Genomic DNA, 22,152 nt, shown 5'->3' with positions numbered 1-22,152 from the left:
CCTAAGAACTTCAGGACCTTTAAAAGGTATTTTATTTTTAAAATACCTAAATCTTAAAATACTAATGCGTAAAGGAATATTATACCTTTAAGTAAAGGATTATTATATAGGTTGATTTTTAAATTATTCATTACATTCTGTATGAAAGTGGTATTCTATAATTTTGCTTTCTTAATAGTGACTTTTAAAATGCCTTAAATATAAAACAGTCTGGATAAAGGAAAAATGTGGCTTGAGTGTTTGAATTAGAAAAAATTCCTGTTTAATGAACCAACTCTAAACTTGTTTAATGGTGAATTTCAGCTTTGGTGGTCATCAGAGGAAAAGCCTTTTCCTGAACAGAAAAGTCAGTCAGTGGATTTTTTATGCAGACTCAGTGTTATGCAGCTTTGCCACAAGGAGAGGAAGAAGAGAGCTGATCAGGGTAAAAGAAAAGGTGACGTAAAGCCTTTTTGGATTAGGTATGAACCACTCTTAAAAAGTCAGTTTATCAGGGTGCCTGGGTGGCTCAGTGGGTTAAAGCCTCTGCCTTCGGCGCAGGTCATGATCCCAGAATCCTGGGATCGAGTCCCTGCTGAGCAGAGAGCCTTAAGAAAAAAAAAAGTCAGTTTATCAAGGCGGTCAAGCCCAGGAGAACTGGCACAAGTAATCCAAAATGAGAGAGTACCCTATGGATTAATGCGTATGTTTAGGTCTCTTAATGACATATGGAAGCATATTTGAGTAGCTAAAGGGCACGTAATCAATGCAATTCGATTCCACAAACATTTATTAAGCAGTTTATAGTACAGAAATAAAGCATGATCTATGTTCTCAAGAATTTCACAATCTAGTGAGATATAAAAATCACAAATAGTAAAAGGAAGGTATGTTTAGTGATTAACCCCATCTTATCGCACTACCTTCCTTAGTCTGACCACCTTCTCCCTTAGATAAGTACTGTCGGGGAAGTTCCTTCTAATTAACCTTTTCAAATAAAAAACCCAGGCTGTCCTTTCAGTTATGGTTATTTTACCTTTTACATTAAAAGTCCAAAGGGTAACTGATTGTTTCAGGAGGAAAAGCTTGTCTTAGGCAATGCCATGCATGTAAGACTCTTGCCCTGCTCATAACCTACAAAGTCGAGTAAATGCAAGCCTCCTTCTGGGTTTTAATGGAGCCATTTTGTGATAATAGACGTAGATGTCTGCCAACTACAGCAACTGCAATAAAAACACCTAGACATTCTGGATGGATGTTTTCCCAATGAATGACAAAGGTCAGACCAAACAACACCGTCATGGTCCCTGTGGGTTGACATCTCAGTCTACGCAGCTGTGCTACTTTTTGGCAAATCACTTAGACGTTGAGCCTGTGTCCTCACTTAAAAGCCGCTGTAAAAGCATTCAGCTTACCTCGCAGGAACAGCTAGTAACTGTAGTTGTGAAGCATTTTACCAAAACCCACTCAAGTCAACGTTAAGTGTATTAAAGTGGAAGAAATTATTGCACATTATAAAGCTGTGGCGCATTTTACTAAAATCTAGCAAGGCCAACAGAAGTGCAGTGTAATACAAGAAATTACTAAATTAGTGAAGGGATAGTGCAGTTGTTCCAAAAGACCTTGATCCCGAGGTAGCTCAGGTCACTCCCTCAAGGCAAATCACTCATTATTTCAACATTCGTGTTTGAAGGGTACACGACTTCGGCCCCACAGCAGTGAGGTGAAAAGCAGGGGAGAACTGTGCGAAGACGCGATCTGAGCTTCCCGGTGGAGGGACCACCACAAGAAAAAAGCAGAGAAAGGCTGGGGGACGCGGACTGTAGAAAAGGTTGCCCACGCACTATATGCGCGCCTCACCCTTCCGGGTCGGGCATCTCCAAATTCCCAAGCCTTTGGGGCCCAGAACCTGGAGAAAGTGGGGGTATCCCACAGAGCGGAGATGGGCTCCCCGGGCGAGGCGGGGTGCAGTCCTGGGGTCCGCTCCGAGGAGACCGGGAGTAGTTGGGGAAGGGGCGGGGGCGGCAGTGGGCAGCCGGGCGAGAGGAGGAGGGGCGATGCGCCGTCGCCGGCCCCCTCCCCTCGAGTGCGCTCCCCTCCCTTCCCGTCCCCGGCCTGGCACCCGAGCGCAACCCGCCGAGGCCGGGCTGCTTCAGGGGGAGGCGCCAACTCGTCGCTGCGCCGGGCCCCCAACCGAGCAGTAACGGCGACCCAGAAGGCGGAGCGGATGCGGCTCGGGCCTGCGCTGAGGTAAGGCTACAGGATGGCGTAGGAAGTCAAGAGGGGACGCCAGGCTCGAAGCCGGCCACTCTCAGATTCCCCCCGCAAGCGGCCATTTCTCTCCGCCCCTTCAGTCCGAACTCCGGGACACTGCAACGGCCGACGAGCAGCCCCCGGGGTTACACCCCCGCCCAGGCCTAGGGCCGAGGCGTCGCCGCGCGTGCGCAAACCCGCGGGGGGGCTGGGGGCGCGACTCCGGAGATTGTCCCCCCACCCAGGCTGCGGGCTTAGGCGGCGCTGCGCATGCGCGAGCCTGAGGGCGGATGTCGTGAGCGGGGCGAGGGTCTTGGCTGGCCTCGCCACTGCGGAACCTTCACTGCCTTCCGCACGCGAGGCAGGGCATCGTCCCGGCCTGCGGGGGCGGCGGCTGCCTTAGAGTTTCTCCTTCTCTCCCCATTCTCCGCTCCGCGTAGGCTGCTGCTGTTTTTATTTCTGTCGCCTCGACTCGAGGCTGGTGTCCGGAAAACCCATTCACCTAGCTCCTGGCCCCGAACCTGCTCCCTAACTCAGTATGATACCTTTGACCTTGGGTGCTGTGGTTGAGGGACGGCAGGGAAAGTTTGGCTAAACCCGGCAAAGCCGCTGTGGAGGGAGGCTAGGAGTCGCCGTAAGCCTTTATTTTAAGCCCGAAGGTATTGCTCTGCTCAGCCCCGGAAACAGAGGTTTTCAGATGCTGAAAACTTTCCAAGTGCTCCGCCTTGGCCCGAGTTGGAAGGCGAGTTTAGAGCGAACTTTTGTTTTTGTTCTTTGGGAAGTTACATAAAATGTCGGAGCAGTGCGAGTGCAGGACTGTCACAAAATGCATGTCACAGAGCTGCCTCCTACTGCTCCTTGGCGGCTTAGTCTTAGAGCTGAGTGAAAGTTGTGGAGTTCACAAACTGCTTTGGGACGACGCTCTTTCCCCCAGACTCAGAATGACCGTCACTGTTTAATGTTTATTGAGCCTTATGGCTTTGCACCCTTCTAGTACCAAGTTAGAACTTGGCTTTACACCTTCGTGCGCAGTGGTACTTAGTGAAAGTCAGTTTGGTGACTTCTGTGGCTACTTGGAGCGGTTTTTAACGATTTCATTACTGTGCTTTGTAATCTTACATGATGTGCTGATACAGACATTTGGAGGCTGGAATTGAAGAAGCTCTTACTATCAGGGAATCTGAATACTCTAGGTGAAAGGTAATCTATTTCCCAGGGCATTAGGACACACACACACACACACACACACACACGTATATATGAATGTTATTAATTAGTAGGTAAAGGCAATTAGAATGATACATTCTTGCACATCCCACTTCTACCATGCTGGCCTCATTGGGCTTGCTGGGCTTTCCAAGTGGGCCTCTACCCTAGGGCCTAGGCGTTTACTATTTCCTCCATGCTCAAAGCTCAGTTTCCCCCTACGCCCAATATGTATGGCACCTACCTTAATCCAAGACTCAAAACAATTGCAGTCACTTCAGAGAGGTGACTCAGGTCATTTAAAATAGCCATTGTTCTCTTTCCAATCTCTTACCCTGTTCTCTTTGGCATTATAGCACTTACCACTGATAATACCTATTTCTATGTGTATGCTCTGTCTCCCCCATATTCAGAGCACAGTAGATATTTGTTAAGTGTATAAATGGAATTAAAATCTGACTCCAGAAATATTTTGTACTGAGTCCTCAATGTGGATTCATTCATTCATTCATTCATTCAACAAATACTGAGTGACTACTTTCCATCAGGTTCTGTTAGCTGTTTAAGATATGTCAGTGAACAAGATAGACAAAGATCCCTTCCCTCTGGAGCTTAACATTTCTAGAAAAGAATGATTGATAGTAAACATATTTGCTTATCATTTAGAAAATTTTAAGTGCTATGAAAAATGGAAAAGAAGAGCTGAGAAAGAGGACTAAGAGTACAAGTGTGGGTTGCAATTTTATACAGCATGGTTATGTTGGGTCTGAGGGTAAACTGAAGGTGATGTTCAAGACAGAGAACTAGTTTTTCGAATTATCTTTCTGGAGAAAATGTTCCTTGCCATTCTCCAGTATAAATTTGATGGGGGCCCCCAGCATGACCATTGTGACAAATTAAACCTTATTTTATATAGGTAAAACATTTTTTTTTCTCCAAATTGGGTACAAATTATTCAGAGTTTTATGGTTTAACCTAATATATCAAATGAAGAGACTGGGCTCTTAAGTAGAAAGGACTAGCCAAATGAATACTACAGATGTGTTGAGAAAAAGTGTATATTTTCTGTGCATATTACTGTACTTTGCAATTCTTCTTAATGTCTCTCTGACTGACTAGTGAAAACTAGTTTTCTAAGAGTGGTCAGTTGCTTTTCTTTGTTTGAAACTGTGTTGAAAGGTCACCTGGTATGATATCATGTGATAAGTTATTAAATTATTAATCTTAGAGATTTCTGAATAAACTAGACAAGACTTAGAGAAAGTGGTTGATAGAAAGGAACAGTTTTAGAAAGTAAAGTGTGTCTTTTGGGCCCTTTACTTAAGTAGATTACAAACACTATATCAAAAACTATTAATCTGGAACTATAACTATAAGGTACCTATGGGGTTTGTCTAAGCCTTGAGGAGTTTGTCATATTTAATTTTGGTTTTATCATTTGGTTAGAATGGAATTAAAATGCCTCTAAGGTACCACTACTTTTGAGGTTTACAGGAGTTGAATTAGTATAAATCAAAATGGACCAGATAAGAGAGATTTGAAACCAGGAGTGGAATTATCAGTGGTGCAGAATGACATCAAAGACTCCTGTTTGAGGCTGAAAATAGAGGACTACATGGGGATATTTACTTCAAAGCAGCAGATAATTTGCCTCTCTGAGAGGGATATTTATAGTATCCTTCAGTGAAAGGCAGATATCCTTCTCACTTTCATTCTCTGGAAGGAATATGTGTCTAGTTCACATGGTGATCCCATCTTAACAATATGAGAGTCTTTAGGAAATTTAAGGCATAATAGTTTTTTTCAGCATATATCTGACACTGAAGTGTGTGTCTTAGTGTCCTCAGCCTTGCTGATCTAACCTGAGCTAATATCTATTATGTATATCTCTCCATGGAAGATGATATTTTGAGCTAATGAGTACCAGATAGTAAGTAAATCATAAATAGATCACATTATAATATGTTTTGTATTAAATTAAATGTATATGATACCAGACAAAATAAATCCCCCCCAAAAGAAAAACCAAAACCAAAACCAAACCAAACCAAACAAAATGAATCCCAAATGGAAATGAGCCAAGGCTAAGAAAGCCTACCATGCTGAAGGAATGTTTATGTTGTGGGACAAAGATCTTTCACAGTTAGGATTTTTAAATTATTATTATTGTACTAGATCTATAAGGACCTAAATTTCAAATGGATTTACAGATTTTTTTCAAGTACTAACCTATTTTAGCTAGTTTAGCAACATAAAAACATTTGTATAGTTTATGTTGATAATTTTTCATATTTGAAAAAGGTACTTTTGCTCTGTATATTTGAAAAGGCTAACTTTAATAAGCTCAGTAATCTCTTCAGACTAAATACAAGTTTCCTTGGGACTGAAGATCTGCCTCATCTCTCTTGATGAAATTTGGAAACCTTTTTACAAACATAATTAAAATAACAGTGATGTTTCTGTGTTCTAAGTCAGTTTGATGCTTATCATAAACCTGACAATATAACTTCTTTTGAGGTTGTACCTTTGTCATAGTTGTGCTTTTTAGTTTTTCAGTTTTGTCTGTCCTGTTTATAATTGTCTCACATTAGTTAGCAACTGTGTAGGTATTTTACTGTTATTTGTAGTAGGCTTATCGCTCTCATTCAAGTAGAGGTAAATTATAGCTATTATCCTTTTTTACAAGTGATAATTGGGATCATGTTTTCTTGTATTTTTATCATTTATAACTTACAGATGACATATCACTTAATGGTTCAGTTAGAATGTTGGGAATCATCATTACCCCACTGACATTTACTTGGTCTGGAGTTCATTAACACACTGTTACTGTAAACTGTGCTGGCATCCAAAAAGACATTAGTTTTCTTTAATGTCCTATTTCTTTGTTTATAGAAGTGGCATCAATTGTATTGCCCAGATGGGAGAATTTGTTAAAAGCATTGAGTTCTATATTGCAAGAAAACTTTTTTATGTATTTTATTTTTCAAGCATGGCTTTAGAGTTGACCTCATATTATTAAGTTGAATTAATATATATATATATATATAATTATTTTCTATAATAATGTAATATAATATTGCAATATGTTATATAATATACCAAATAAAATAATATTTATATAAGAATATATTTATATATAATAATATGATTGTGTATATATATGTATATATACATATGTAAAACACTGGGTTTTCTTTGCAGAAATTACCATTTTTTTTCACTCATTTCATTTCTAAAGAATGGTTACTAGCACTTGAAATTCCTGGTTAATTGTAAAAATCAGTTTCCATGGAAGATGCTTTCTTCTCATAGATACAGTATGTCTAGTTTATTAAATCTTAAGGCCCACAAGTACTGTTGTGTTGGGGTAATGTTGACATAAGCGCCTGGGAGGTGGATATCTTTTTGCTCCACATTATTTTGTTTTTTCTCTTATGTAAGTTTGCTTTCAGCTTAGTACCTACTGCAGACACCACATCAACATCTGTTGAATAAATTAGGCAAATGAATGTATGTCCTGTAATCAGCTTAACTCTTTATTTGGGTCAGAGGTATTACCAATTAATATAACACATTGTCCTATTAGCAAACACACTGATTAACATTGATTACCAACAATACTATGTAGAGGCTGCTTATCATATACTTTGTGTAGGGAACTGAATAACTTGACCTGTTGTGAATTGATATGTTTCTCATGTTCAGTTATCAAAAGACTGTCTTTTTATCCACCATCTCCAATTGCATAGCTATTAAGAGTGTAGGGAAAGGGCGCCTGGGTGGCTCGGTGGGTTGAGGCCTCTGCCTTCAGCTCGGGTCATGATCCCAGGGTCCTGGGATCGAGTCCCACGTCGGGCTCTCTGCTCAGCGGTGAGCCTGCTTCCCTTCCTCTCTCTCTGCCTGCCTCTCTGCCTGCCTGTGATCTCTGTCTGTCAAATTAAATAAAATCTTAAAAAAAAAAAAGAAGAAGAAAAAAAAAGAGTGTAGGGAAAACTCTCAAAATACAAATTGCAAGATTAAAGAGTTATCTGTTCCAAACAGGGATAATTTGGAAATAAATTGGAAATAAACTTGACTGTACAAGTTTAAGAAAACAGATATAATCGGTTGAAATGTTGAAAGGGGTGGTCCAAGATGGTGGTGTAGAAAAACCCTAATCTCACCTTCTCACATAGACATACCAAATCTACAGCTACATATGGAAAAATTCCCTCCGAAAAGTCCCAGAAAACTAGCTGAATAGCTACCTCACAACAAAATAGTAAAAGGGCCACGTATGCACGGTTTCACCAAAACCCCCGCTGCCAGAATGGCAACCCACAGTTGGGAAGCATTTCACAAATCTGGAGCTTCTTTGATGAATGAGGGGTTTATATCCCACATCAGGCACCCCAACCCCTGGAACCTGCAATGAAGAGATGAACTCCCCAAACATCTAGCTTTGAAAACCAATGGATCTTACATCCTGGAGACCCAAAAGGCTGTAGAGAACTGAGATACTTCTCTTAATGGGCTTGCATGTAGACACAGTTGCCTTGGGAACCAGCACAAAAGCAGCAGTTTGAAAAACACCTAGACTATATGTGAAGATTTATTTTCTAACCTTAAAGCTTCTGCTGATTGGGACTTTTTCTGCAGACAGAGGTGCTGGTGGATGCCATTTCGCACTCTTCCTCTACCTTGACACCTTGGGCAGGCATGCCTGTGTTCCTGGGTTTCATGGGACTGTAATGAACAGAGAGTCAGTTCTTGGTAGGCTGTCACCCCCAAAGCTCTGCATAGACAGCAAACTGAAACACACCCCCAGTCTATTTGTGAAAAAAGCCTATTTACTTCTCCTGGCACTTTGGCCCAAGGGGCAGACGTCAGGTCTGCCACACATCTAGAGGCTACAAAGGTGCTCTTAGGGAATATAGGCTGTGGGATGCCATCTTTTTGCCTTCCCTCAGCCTCACTACAGTTTGCTGGGACTGTCCAGAAAGGAGCTTATACACAGGTCTGAAGCCCCAATTTTGGCAGCTGTCACCCAGGGGACACTGCTGGATTGCCTGGTCTAAAGGTCAACAGGGTCTATGCTTGTCTCAAAGTAATAATCAAAAAGATTGTTCACCAAACTTGGGAGAAGAATGAATGTATACAGTGAGAACTTCAGCAGCGAGAGTATATAAGGAAGTACCAACTGAAGTCACAGAACTGAAGAGTTTAATAACTGAATTGAAAAATATATTAGATGGGGGTTCAACAACAGACTGGATGAAGCAGAAGAAATGTTTGGCGATCAAGAAGACAGGGCAGTGGAACTCAGAGAGCAACAAAAAGGAAAAAAAATTTAAAAAAATGAAGCTAGCTTAAGGAACTTATGGGACAACATAAAATGGCATAACATTAGCATTGTAAGGGTCTCAGAAGGAGGAAAGAGAGAGAAAGTGTTAGAAAATCATGTAAAGGTTAAACAACATGCTACTGACCAATAGGTCAATCAAAAAAACAAAAGAAGTAAAATACCTTGAGAAAAATGCAAATGGAAATATAACTTAACAAAATATATATGACTCAGCAAAAGTAGTTGTGAGAGGGAATTTCATAGGGATTCATGCCTACCTAAAGAGATAAGAAAAATCTCAAACAATTTAACTTTTTACTTAAAGAATCTATAAGAAGAACAAACAAAGCCAAACGTAGTAGAAGGAAGGAAATAACAAAGATCAGAGTGGAAATAAACAGAGACTAAAAAGATAATAGAAAAGATCAATGAAACTAAAAGCTAGTTCTTTGAAAAGATAAATAAAATTGACAAACCTTTGGCCAGACCCATCAAGGAAAAAAAAAAGAGAGGGTTCAAATAAAATCAGAAATGAAAGAGCAGTTACAACTGATACCACAAATACAATGGATTGAAAGAGACTACTAGGAAGAATTATAGCCCAACAAATTGCACAACCAAGAAGAAATGGGTATTCACAGAAACTTTCTATGAGTGAATGATGAAGAAAAAGAAAATCTGAATAGACTGACTACTAGTCTGGATATTGTATTAGTCATCAAACACCTCCCAACAAATAAAAAGTTCATGACCCAGTGGCTTCACTAGTGAATGCTACCATTAATATCTGACCTTTTCAAACTCTCCCAAAAAATTAAGGAGGAGGGAATGCTTCCAAACTGATTTTACCAAAACCAGACAAGGATACCACACACACAAAAAAGAATATTACTGGCCAGTATCCCTGATGAACATAAAGGCAAAAATTTTCAACAAAATATTTGCAAATATTGCACACAGATTAGCAAATATTAGGAAATATAACATGAATTCACCAATACATTAAAAAGATCTTATACTATGATCAAATGGGATTTATTCCAGGGATGCAAGGATGATTCAACATTCACATGTCAATCAACGTGATACACCACATTAACAAAATAAAGGATAAAAAATATATGATCATCTTAACAGATGCAGGGAGGCATTTGACAAAGTTCAACATCTGTTTTTGAAAAACACTCTCAATAGAGTAGATATAGAGGGAATGTATTTCAACATAATAAAGGCCATATATGACAAGTCCACAGCTTATGCTGTACTAAATGGTGAAAAGCTGAAAGCTTTTTCTTTAAGATTAGGTATGAGACAAGGATGCCCACTCTTGCCATTTTTATTCAACATAGTGTTAGAAGTCCTAGAGCAATTAGGCAAGAAAAGGAAATAGAAAGCATCCAAACTGGAAAGGAAGATGTAAGCCTTTCATAATTTGTGACATGATTTTACATACAGAAAACCCTAAAAATACCACCAAAAAAATCTTAGTTTTTTAATTCAATGAAGAATATATAAATGAATTCAGTGAAGTTGCAGGGTATAAAATCAACATACAAAAAGCTGTTGCATTTCTATACACTAACAACAAACCATGAGAAAGAGAAATTAAGAAAATCTCATTTATAATTGCATCAAAAAATACTTAGGAATAAATTTAAACAAGAAGGTGAAAGACTTATATGTTGAAAACTACAAGACATTTGTGGAAGAAATTGAAGAAGACACAAATAAATGCAAAGATATCCCATGTTCATGGGTAGAAAGAATTAATATTGCTAAAATGTCCCCATTACCCAAAGCAATATATAGATTCAATGCAATTCCTATCGAAGTCCCAATGGCACTTTTCACAGAAGTAGAACATATAATCCTAAAATTTGTAGGGAACCACAAAAGACTCTGGATAGCCAAAGCAATCTTGAGAGAGGAGGACAAAATTAGAGGTATCATGCTTTCTGATTTTAGACTATATTATGAAGCCATAGTAATCAAAACAGTCTGATACTGGTATAAGAATGGACACCTAGATCAATGGAAGAGAATAGCGAGCCATATGTATATATGTTCAATTAATTTACAACACAGGATGCAAGAATATACAATGGGGATTAGGACAGCCTCTTTAATAAATGATGTTGGGAAAACTGAATAGGTACATGCAAAAGAATGAAACTAGACTACTTACCTTACACAATATGCAAAAATCAACTCAAAATGGATTAAAAACTAGAATGTAAAACATGAAACCATAAAACTAGAAGAAAACATAGGCCCTAAGCCTCTTGACATTGGTCTTGGCAATGCTTTTCGGATATGACTGTAAAAGCAAAAATAAACAAGTGGAACTACATCAAACTAAAAATCTGCTGCACAACAAAGGAAACCATCTACAAAATGAAAAGGCAGCCTACAGAATGGGAGAAAATATTTTCAAATCATTTATCTGATAAGGAGTTAATATTCAAAAAATATAAAGAACTCCTACAACTCAATAGCAAATAAACAGACAATCCAATTAAAAATGGACAGGATTTGATGAAACATTTTTCCAAAGGAGACATACAGATGGCCAACAGGCACAGGAAAAGATGCTCAACATCACAAATCATCAGGGAAATGCAAGTCAAAACCACAATGAGATGTCACTTCACACCTGTTAGAATGGCTGTTAACAGTAAGCCAAGAAATAACAGGTGTTGGCGAGGTTGTGAAGAAAAGGGAACCCTTGTGCTTTATTGGGAATGTCAGTTGGTACAGCCACTATGGAAAACAGAGGTTTCTCAAAAGATTAAAATCACATATGATCCAGTAATTCCATCTCTGGGTAGTTACTGAAAGGAAATAAAAAGAATAATTTGAAAAGATATATTCACCCCTATGTTGATTGCAGCATTATTTACAATGGCCAACATATAGAAACAACCTAAGTGTCCACAGATGGATAAATCGATAAAGAAGGTGTGGTATATATATATACATAGTGAAATATTGCTCAGCCATTAAAAGAGTGAAATATTGCCATTTGTGACAATATGGATGGACCCAGACAGAGGTCACTATGCTAAGTGAAGTAAATCAGAGACAGGCAACAACTGTATGATTTCACTGATAGATGGAATCAAAGAAACAAACAAAAGTCATGGATATGGAGAACAGAGTGGTGGTTGCCAGGAGTGAGGAAGGTTTGGGAGAAAGATGAAATGGGTGAAGGGGCTTGGGAGGTACAGACTTCAAGGTATGACATGAATAGGTGAAGGAGATGTGATGTGCTTCATGCTGGCTATAGTCAATAATATCGTGGGTACATATTTGAATGTTGCCAAGAGAGTGCATCTTGAGAATTCTCATCACAAGAAAGAACAAGAAAAAACATTTTTTTTAAAGATTTTATTTATTTGTGAGAGTGGTGAGCACAAGCTGGGGGAGCAGCAGGCAGAGGGAGAAGCAGGATCCCCACTGAGCAGGGAGTCTGGTGCCCTGTGGGGCTCCAGCCCAGAACCCTGGGATCATGACCTGAGCTGAAGGCAGACACTTAACCAACTGAGCCACCTAGATGCTCCTCTTTTTCAAGTTTTTATTTAAATTCCAGTTATCATACAGTGTAATATTAGTTTCAGGTGTAGAATTTAGTGATTCTCACTTACATACAACACCCAGTGCTCATCACAAGTGCATTCCTTAATGCCCATCACCCATTTAACCCCATCCCACTACCCACCTCCCTCCAGCAACTCTGTTCTCTGTAGTTAAGAGTTTGTTTTCTGGTTTGCCTCTCTTTTTCCCCCATTATGTTCATTTGTTTTGTTTCTTCAAATCCACATTTGAGTGAAATTTTACGGTATTTGTTTTTCTCTAAGTTTACATAACATAATACTCTCTAGCTCCATCCACATCATTGCAAATGGCAAGATTTCATCCTTTTTATGGTTAACTAATATTCCATTGCATATATATATCCCATGTTCTTTACCCATTCACCAGTCGATTGTCATATGGGCTTTTTCCATAGTTTGGCTATTGTAGATGATACTGGTATAACCATCAGGGTGCATGTATCCCTTTGAATCAGTATTTTTGTCTCTTTTGGGTAAATACCTACTAGTGCAGTTGCTGGATCATTGTAAGCAGTTTTAGACCAGAAGGAGAAAATATGTTTTTGCCGTTCTAATATGATAATAGTAAACTTTTTTTTCTATTTTGGATATTCTTCCATGGCATTTAAGATACTATACTTTGTTATTTATTTGTTATCTTCCTTTTATATTGATAAAATTTTCTGTTTCTGATGGCGAAAGAAATTATGGTTTTGAATTGTGATTATCAAGCCTTTATTGAATTATTATGTCCGTGGTAAAGGCAGTATTAGAATAGATGTATTATGATTCCAAAATTGTGTTTCTTTAACACTGGGTAACCTTGGGGCACCAGGGTGGCTCAGTTGGTTGAGTGTCTGCCTTTGGCTCAGGTCATGATCCCAGGGTCCTGGGATTGAGCCCCTCATTGGGCTCCCTGCTCAGCGGGGAGTCAGCCTCTCCCTCCCCCTTTGTTCCTTCCCCACTCCCTTGTGCACACTCTTGTGCTCTCTCTCTCTCTCACATGCTCTTTCTCAAATAAATAAATAAAATCTTTTAAAAAAAATTGGGTAACCTTATTCTCCTATACTCAGATGATTAATATAATTTAACCTTAACATGTTGAAAACTGCCTTGTCAGATGGAAAAGTGAAATCATACCAATTCTTTGAAGGGATTACATGGAAAATTTTATTTTTGTCATCACCTTTATCAAAACTTTCCTATGAAAAAAGTTCCCATCAAAATCCAGCCATGTATATATGTATGTATATATATGTGTGTGTCAGTATCCACAACACATTAAAATAGTATTGCTTTCTGCATGTTTCTAAACTTTACTGAATAGTATTGTTTTTTGCATGTTTTAAACTTTATCAAATTAGATCAAATAATTTATCAAATAGTGTACCATATGTATCATTCTGTGACTTAGTGATTTTTGGCTCAAATTATTTTGGACATTTATCTGTGTTGATTCTAGATAATTTATTTTAACTACTGTACGGTATACACATGCGATAGTTTATAAATTCTACTGATGGATCCTGTTGATCAATTCTGTTTGCGATTTCTAGTTTTTTGCTACTGCAAACAATTGCGTGTATATTCTAGAGTTCATCTAGGCCAGCATTGTCCAAGCTATAAGGCAGGGCTTATTAGTGATCCTCAAATTATTTTAGTACGTTGAGACCAACATTTTCTTTTATAAATGAAATTGGAAAGGATAAAATAGGACAGAGTCAGGGTAGAATAAAATAGAGTAAGGTAGAAAAAATAGAAAAGAAGATATCCCTTAGCACCTCATACAATAAGGGTAAGAATTGTTTTGTGAGACTTTTGTTTCAGGTACATATATGTGTCAAAAAAGATTGAATGAAAGGCACACTGCTCTGACCTAAATATTGTTCAGTTGCTCTTTGAAGTGACTACACCAGTTTATGTTTCTTATGGCAGGATGGGTGTACTATTTGATCTGCATCCTCACTAACACTAGGAATTGTCCCCCTTTAATTTTGCAGATGTGACGGGTGAGATCTATCTCATTGTGATTGCATTTCCATGGTGAATTTGGGCATCTTTTAATATGTTTATTAGTTGTTTCTGTGACTTGCCTTGTCTTTGGCCCATTTCTAAATTGGATTGCTTGGATTTTTTGCTTACTGATTTTTAGGTATTCTTATCTATTCTGGATGCAAATCCTCTGCAAGCCATCAGTTATATATGTTGAAAATACCTTCTCCCATTCTGTGGCATGTTTCCCTTTGTTCATTTTGTCTTTTAGTATGCCATATTTCTAAAGTTTTAATGTAGTAAATTTCACCAGTCTTTTCTTTGTGGTTTATGCTTTTGTGTCTTACTTAAGAAATCTTTCCCAGCCCTGAGGTCACAAAGATGTTTTCTATACTTTCTTCCAAAAGTTTCAAAGTTTTGCTTTTTTCACATTCAAGATGACTTCCTTTACATTTTCTATGTTGACATACTACAAATTAAACTTTTTGAGGCGACACTTGGATGGCTCAGTCAGTTAAGTGTCTGCCTTTGACTCAGGTCATGATCGCTGGGTCCTGGGATTGAGTCCCACATTGGGCTCTTTGCTCAGCGGGGATCCTGCTTCTGCCTCTGCCTGCCACTGCTCCTCCTTGTGCTCTCTCTCCCCAACAACAACAACAACAAAGAGTATGCTTATAAATTTTTTTTAGTATGTGTTTTTTTTTCATATGTTACAGTGTCCAAATTGTTGAAGAATGGTCCTAAAACTTACCACATAAGGTTATAAATGTTATATAAAGGTTATAATGTGTAATAATTGCTTCTTAATAATTGAGCACCTCTATTGTTGCTTTTTAATAATAGAGCTAATAGGAGTTTAAACTATATACCTATAATGTTATCTTTTTAAAGTTGCAAGAAGGTATATTCTTTTTCTTCTCTGTTTTTTTGTAATAGAATTTATTTATGCATTTATGTTTTTCAGTCACATTAACTTTATCCTAGAAGACAACTTTACAAGGATCTAGAAGGAGCAGGATTAAAGATGACTGAATACAGGGCTCCAGAAATTTAAAACAATCAGGTACAAAAATTTTTGGATGGAACAGTCCCAGCCGGTCAGTACAAAATAAAACTGGAAGGTACACAGGAAAACTTATAACATCCCTGCAATGTAGGGGAGGGTCCAGGAGAGGAGTTTTGAAATTGTCCTGGGTTCAGATATTGGCTCTAACCCTAACTGGTAGGTGATGGTTGGTCAAGTTTTTGAAACATATCTGTAAAATGGAGGCAATGGCCTTGTCTGTTGCTTTTGGCTACTATAAAGTTTAATGAGATAATATAAGGCACTTAATACCTGGTACAGGCTAACTATTTATTTTAACTGTTATTATTGTTGCTGCTGTTATTTAGAATTCATAGATGTGGTATTCTTTATGTATATTGTGGATTTTTAAGAAGTATGTGTTGATATACTGCTATAACATTGATATTATAACATTGATATTATAATATTGATATTAGTAATAGCCTGGTGAGGGGTGCCTGGGTGGCTCAGTCTATTCTTGACTATATACTATACTATCCTATCTATACTTTTGATTTTGGCCAGGTCATGATGTCAAGGTTGTGAGATCAAGCCATGCATTGGGCTCTATGCTCAGCACACACACTCTGCTTAATATTCTCCCCCTCTCCCTCTGCGCCTTCCATCCTCCCCCTGCTCACACACATACTCTCTCTCTCTCTCTCAAAATAGTAATAATAATAACCTGGTGAAATCAGGTAGATAACAGGAGAAGATAACTATAATCCTTACATATATTCTATAAACTGTATTTCTCAAGTTGTGCAAATTGGAGAAGCTAGTTTTCTCTATTATGTTTGATCACATTGAAATAATGTTAGAAAAAAAAATCCAACTACTTTCCATAATGCTAGAGAATTCAACAGTTTTTTCATAGTACTGTACAATAGTAATTATTCTTGAATAATTTTTAAATCCTCAACAACATTCTGGACCAATAAAGATGAAATTATACTAATGTTATATTTAGCCTTAATTGAATTTTACAAATGTTATTTCTTGAAATATGGTAATTTCAATATGCTACTCATACAATTATGTCTTAATATGATTAGTCAAACAGAATGCCCGATGTTCCACCATTCTAATTTTTAAAGAGTTACTGTACTTGAAATTAATCAAGGCACCAAAAAGAGCTATTTCTTTTCCTCCTTAAAAAAACCAGGATTTTAAAATGAAAAAAAAAAAAAAAAACCAAACAGGATATTCAACTGATTAAAAAAAAAAATATCTGTTAACTGATGAGGACTGATTTCCAGGAGATACTGTTAAATGAAAAAAAAAAACCCCAAAAACAAATTGCTGGAGTATATCAAGTATGCTATTTTTTGTGTAAGGAAGAATTAGGAAATAAAAACACAGACACATATCTGCCTATTTTTTTTTAAAGATTTTATTTATTTATTTGCCAGACAGAGATCACAAGTAGGCAGGGGAGGAGGGGGAAGCAGGTTCCCTGCTGAGCAGAGAGCCGGATGTGGGGCTTGATCCCAGGACCCTGGGATCATGACCAGAGCTGAAGGCAGAGGCTTTTACCTGCTGAGCCACCCAGGTGCCCAATCTGCCTAGTTCTGCAAAAAGACAAAGTAAGAATAAACCAGAAACCAGTAATGATAGAGGGATGGTATTGCTATTCTAGGATCTTAGTGTATTAGCAAGATTTCCCTTCTCCTAGGAACAAAAATGGCCTACATTACAATGAGGGGCAGTGATAGCTGGTCTTTGGTCCCTTTTCCTCCTATTTATTTCCTTTTTTTTTTCTTCCCTTTGACTTCTCTTCTTCTACTCTTTTTTCTCTTCTCTTCTACTTTCTTTTTTCCCCCTCCTTTCTTTTTATTTCTTGTTCTAGTAAACCTGGAGTAGATGTGGAAATTGTCATTCCAATTAGGATGAAACAGAAAGAAAAGAACCTCGATGCAGGCAGTCTCCAGTATACAAAAAACTGTATTCAAAGAATGCTTTCAACCAATATATAGTCTTGTGTTCTTCTCCAAGCCATGTCCTGCGGTGGTTATAGCAGTGAATGAGTCACGGCTGCCTCTCAAACAGCTTGCAAATTAATAGACAAGACAGATCATGTAGGGATAACTGTCACATGAAATTATTATTCCATATTGGAACTAGATTAAGTTTTATAAGTTTACAAGTGAGAAAAGTCTAAGTAATTCTTTTAAAAACAAGTATGTATTTTCTAGACGTTAGAAATAATGATTTTGGGGGCACCTGGGTGCTAAGTCGACTAATTGACTCTTGATTCTGGCTCAGGGCATAATCTTAGGGTGGTGAGATCGAGCCCCACCTCAGGCTCCTCGCTCAGCATGCAGTCTGCTTTTGAGATTCTGTCCTTCTCCCTCTGCCCTTCTCCCTGCTCATACTCTCTAAGTAAATAGATAGATAAATAAACAAATAAATTTTAAAGAAAGAAAGAAATAATGATTTGTATCAGTTGCCACAGTTTGAGCTATAATTATTCTAAATATATGATTATTCCTTATATTCTGAGAGAACTTTTTATAACTGAGGAAAACAAAATTTTACCAGAATCCTCATGGGCATATAAAACATTGATAAGGAACATTGTTAAGACTTGACCTTATATTGATTATTGTTTTTATCTGTCTATTATAAGGTTCTAATTGCCTGTAGATAATATAAAATAAAATGTTCTGATGTTAGCCCTTGAAATGTGGATTGTATTTGAGTAAATCGAACCCCAACTAATAAATCAGAAATATCAAAATTATTATTGTTATTATTTTAAAGTATTTATTTATTTGACAGAGTTCACAAGTAGCCAAAGAGGCAGGCAGAGAGAGAGAGGGTGGGGGGGAAGCAGGCTCCCTGCTGAGCAGAGAGCCCAAAAGAGAGTGGGGCTCGATCTGAGGACCCTGAGATCATGACCTGAGCCGAAGGCAGAGGCTTTAACCCAATGAACCACCCAGGTGCCCCAGAAATATCAAAATTATTAAATATGATTTCATTCAGTTGCTTTTAGGAGGAGAGAGAATATTTATTTATGTGTATTTTTAGTGATGAGATAGTCAACTATGTAATGATTGAATCACAGCCCAGACCTGCCTGGCAAGAAATATTAAAGGGAATCCTTTGAGCAAAGAGAGAACCGTGCTGTGGTTTTTTTGGTAGAGCTTCTTCTATGGTTACTTTTATGTGGTAGAAAGTAATCTTCATAGAGATGATTCATTAAGGCAAGAAACAAAAAAAACAAACTTGATGGCTGTTGTTGCAGATTTGTTGTTAAGGTCTAGGATAAACAAAGCTGTATTCATTCTTCATCCTTTCAGTTTTTCATTCATTCCTCTCCCCACCCCCCTTAGCTTAGCAAATCATATACTCTTCAGTGGAGCTGAGAACTGATAAATCTGCTCTTCACAGTGATTTGGAACTTTCCAATCCCAGGAGGAATTTGACCAAGGTCTAAAATTTATTTTTTCTTATCTGTAGTAGGTCAACTGTAAAAAGAAAATTTTCTACTTATTTCCTTATAGATTTAAGAATCTTCATTTATCCTGGGATTACTTTTCCAGACCTCTGCAGGAGGATTCCCATAAGAGACCATATGATAGTTCCAGAACAGTTAAAACACTAAACCTTAATTTTCTTATCGTCCCTTCACCATATTTGAGCTTAGCTTATTTTCTCTGTTAATTGGAAGTAAAATCATTTTAACCTGCCTAGTTTCATCTGACATACAGGATCCTGATTTTACCACATACTTTTTCCTTGGGGGACTGCACAGGACTGAGTCCATATGGAAGAAGAGCTTTCCCTTTCCTATGGAGAAAGTGGCAAGGTTAGAAAAAAACCTACAAACATGCCTTTGGCATGTGTATTTTCTGTTGCATGAAACATGTATCAAACATCTACTGGTCACCCAACAGGAAGATGAGGGAGATAGCATCTGTCTTTAAGGGACTCACAGTATACTGGCTCAGATGCAAACAGATAATTATTGTGGGTATATAGCATGCTGAAGGGGCCGGGCGGCAGAAAGCTGTGGGTATTAGCTGAGGGTTAGAGCAGGGTTCCCAGAAATGGTGCTCTTGGAGCTTTCACAGATAACACTGTCCTGCAAAAGGATCTGAGTTGAATAATGTTTACTTCATTGCCAGAGACTTAACAAAATTATAAAATACCTAATCTTAGATGACATAGTCTTAATTCATCATAAATATTCTTTGACTTATTCCTTCTCCTTCACAGCTCAGCATTACAGTCAACCAGCTTAACTCCTGTGTATCCAACTCATGTTAAAATTTCACATCTTTCAGGGACCCCTGGGTGGCTCAAAGGGTTAAAGTCTCTGCCTTCGGCTCAGGTCATGATCCCAGGGTCCTGGGATTGAGCCCCACATCCCCACATCGGGCTCTCTCCTTGGTGGGGAGTCTGCTTCCTCCTCTCTCTCTCTGCCTGCCTCTCTGCCTACTTGTGATCTCTCTCTGTCGGGAAAAAAAAAAAAAAAAAAAAATTCACAGCTTTCAGCCTGCACGTTGATTTCTGTCTTGTGTTAATTTTATTAAATTGACACAATATCTGTTCTTCACTATTAGCAGCTTGATACTAATTGCCACTATTAATTTTCATTTTTCTGTTTTCTGCTGTTTTTAAATAAAGTATGGTCAAAACACAATAAAAGATGTAAATAATTATAAAAAGTCAGCATAGTTTACAAAGATGGCAAACTTCTGAAACCAAACCATAGCATTACCGTGTGCTGACTTGAAGTGTTCGTTTGTGAGCCCTTAAAGCAAAATAGAAAATTAACTTACAAAGTAATGTGTAGAACTTGAGAACCTTCTAAAATGTTAATAGAAAAATTCCTAATTTTTGTCAGGAAGAACAGATTTTGTAAAATAAAAGAGAGTTAACAGAATTAGCGATAAAATGACTATTACATATAAAGTGTTGCATTGCCAGGAAGTCCTCCAAAGGCAAGGTATTGGTGGGTTTCTTAAAATAACTTTTTTGTTAGTCATGCTCAACAGGTTATTTTGGTTCTGTGTCTATGTGCTGTATTTTAAATGTAGTTTAGTTGTCTAGAGTTGAGTGAAGTATCATAATCTGTTCAGTTCTTCGTTTGGGTGGAGAAGCAGAATTCTATATGTAGCCCATACTCAAAGGAGTAATAAAATGCATCTTGGTCTCTAATTTTATAGAGCTGTGTTTCCTTAATTATATTTTCCTTGAGATAATATTAAAATTTTGCCACTTTGCATTTCTCAAACAGAGGCCAGTGAAAGATGGGGGAGAGAGGCTGGATGTAAAGAAAAGTAAAGGAAAGCTGGCCAGGGAATAGTTACTGCCTATAGTAGTAGTATGTGCAGGAAGGAGGGTTACCTGGGCCAAATTAGGACTGAATTCTAGGGACACAGTCTTGATGACTTATTGTGTGCACTGTTAAGCTCTCACTCCCTGGTAGTGCTTTTCCCCCATGCAGATTGTTTTGTTGCTTGCCCTTGGCTCTGGCTCAGCGGGTCCCTTACTCACCAGTTGGGCACAAAGGTAGTTGGGTGCCTTCTGGAGAGATGGCTGTTGTTATTGCAGGGTGGCTCTTTCTCCCCTAGGAGCTGTGAATCCTATGTCACCTCCACTCTTGTTATATATACAAAGTCTCCACATACATACAATATATGTACATGTTTGCAATATATGTAATGTGTACAGCTATGTACACTCATGAGTGTGTTGTAGAGAAATATTTTTCTTCTGAGAACACAGATGCTACAATTCCTTGAGATGGATAGGAAGTATTTACCTCTGAAAAGTGTAAATGTATGCCTTTCACAAATTAAGTCATAAGTTCCTCCAAGAAATAACTCCCCCACAAGACTTAGAAAACAAATTTTTTTTTGATGATTCACCTCTGGGAGCCAGCCTTCTGACAGACATTTAAAAGCAGTGTATTCACACCTCCATTGTACCCAGGTTATATTGTAAGTATTCGTTTTCTGTTAAATTGTGAGCTCCTTGAAGGGAGCGATTGTGTTTCATTTTTATACCTTTCGTGTCTGGTCCTTAATACATGTTCAGTGATACTGTCACACCTGATGTTCTTTTGACTTGTGACAACCTTTAACGGATGTATGACTGTAGGTAACACTTGAACACACACGCATGCACGCACACACTAGAATCCCAGTGGTTAGTAGAGTCATGGGGTGGGTACTAGAGGTTTGGTACAAGTGAGTCAGGAAGAAAGTTCAGAACCAATGATTTGTAGACAGGTGTTTTAGGAGCTTGTTGGATTTACCACCTGATTCTAGGCATCTAAGAAACCCACTGGATTTTTGTAGCAGGGCAGGTTGAAATCCAGAAATCTGCTTGAAAGGAGAAAATGAGGTGGGAATGCTTATTTTCTCTTTGTATTTTGCTGTCCGCTCTGCTCATGGAAGGTAGCCCACAGTGTGTATTCTTGCCCTGTTCGTTAAGGACTGGATGAGAACAGCCAAAGCCTTGCAATTGTAAGCTAGATCTTCCAGTGGTATAACTTAATATGTGAACTTTTTTTCTCTGCAACATGTGCTATATGGAAAGCAGTCTTTAGAAGCAAGTGATCTTGAAAGATTACTTAGTCTTCCTCTGCCTCAGTTTCCTTGTATTTAAAATGAGGCTGGCAATATCTATGCCCTGTATTTGTGAAGATTGGAAATAATATGTAATAATTCTTTTAACTAGCACACTAGTTCATCTATAAATATTTGATGCCACATCCCAAACAT

The 22,152-nt window shown here is 38.2% G+C and overlaps 1 protein-coding gene across 7 annotated transcripts in view; it reads left to right on the top strand.

Moving 5' to 3' along the window:
* Window positions 1-1,979: 1,979 nt before the first annotated feature.
* The window catches only part of RCBTB2 (RCC1 and BTB domain containing protein 2), a gene marked incomplete at its 5' end in the record, with an annotated part of 44,843 nt that continues 24,670 nt past the window's right edge, over window positions 1,980-22,152 (top strand). For 2 of the 7 annotated variants that reach the window (XM_080798372.1, XM_080798370.1), the window contains 2 exons: window positions 2,122-2,229; window positions 15,314-15,412. Coding sequence is in view for 2 of the 7 variants with exons in the window: in XM_080798369.1 (XP_080654495.1) it covers window positions 19,185-19,226 (42 nt within the window). Of the gene's footprint in view, window positions 2,230-15,313; window positions 15,413-19,178; window positions 19,227-22,152 lie in introns of those variants that run through there. The other 5 variants (XR_013966541.1, XM_080798368.1, XM_080798373.1 and 2 more) reach the window with 4 other exon arrangements.

The sequence above is a fragment of the Martes martes genome, assembly GCF_963455335.1.
Source record: "Martes martes genome assembly, chromosome: 3".
NCBI classification, from domain to species: Eukaryota; Metazoa; Chordata; class Mammalia; order Carnivora; family Mustelidae; genus Martes; species Martes martes.
Note: the sequence above shows the minus strand (reverse complement) of the source record. Positions and strands in the feature narration are given on the sequence as shown.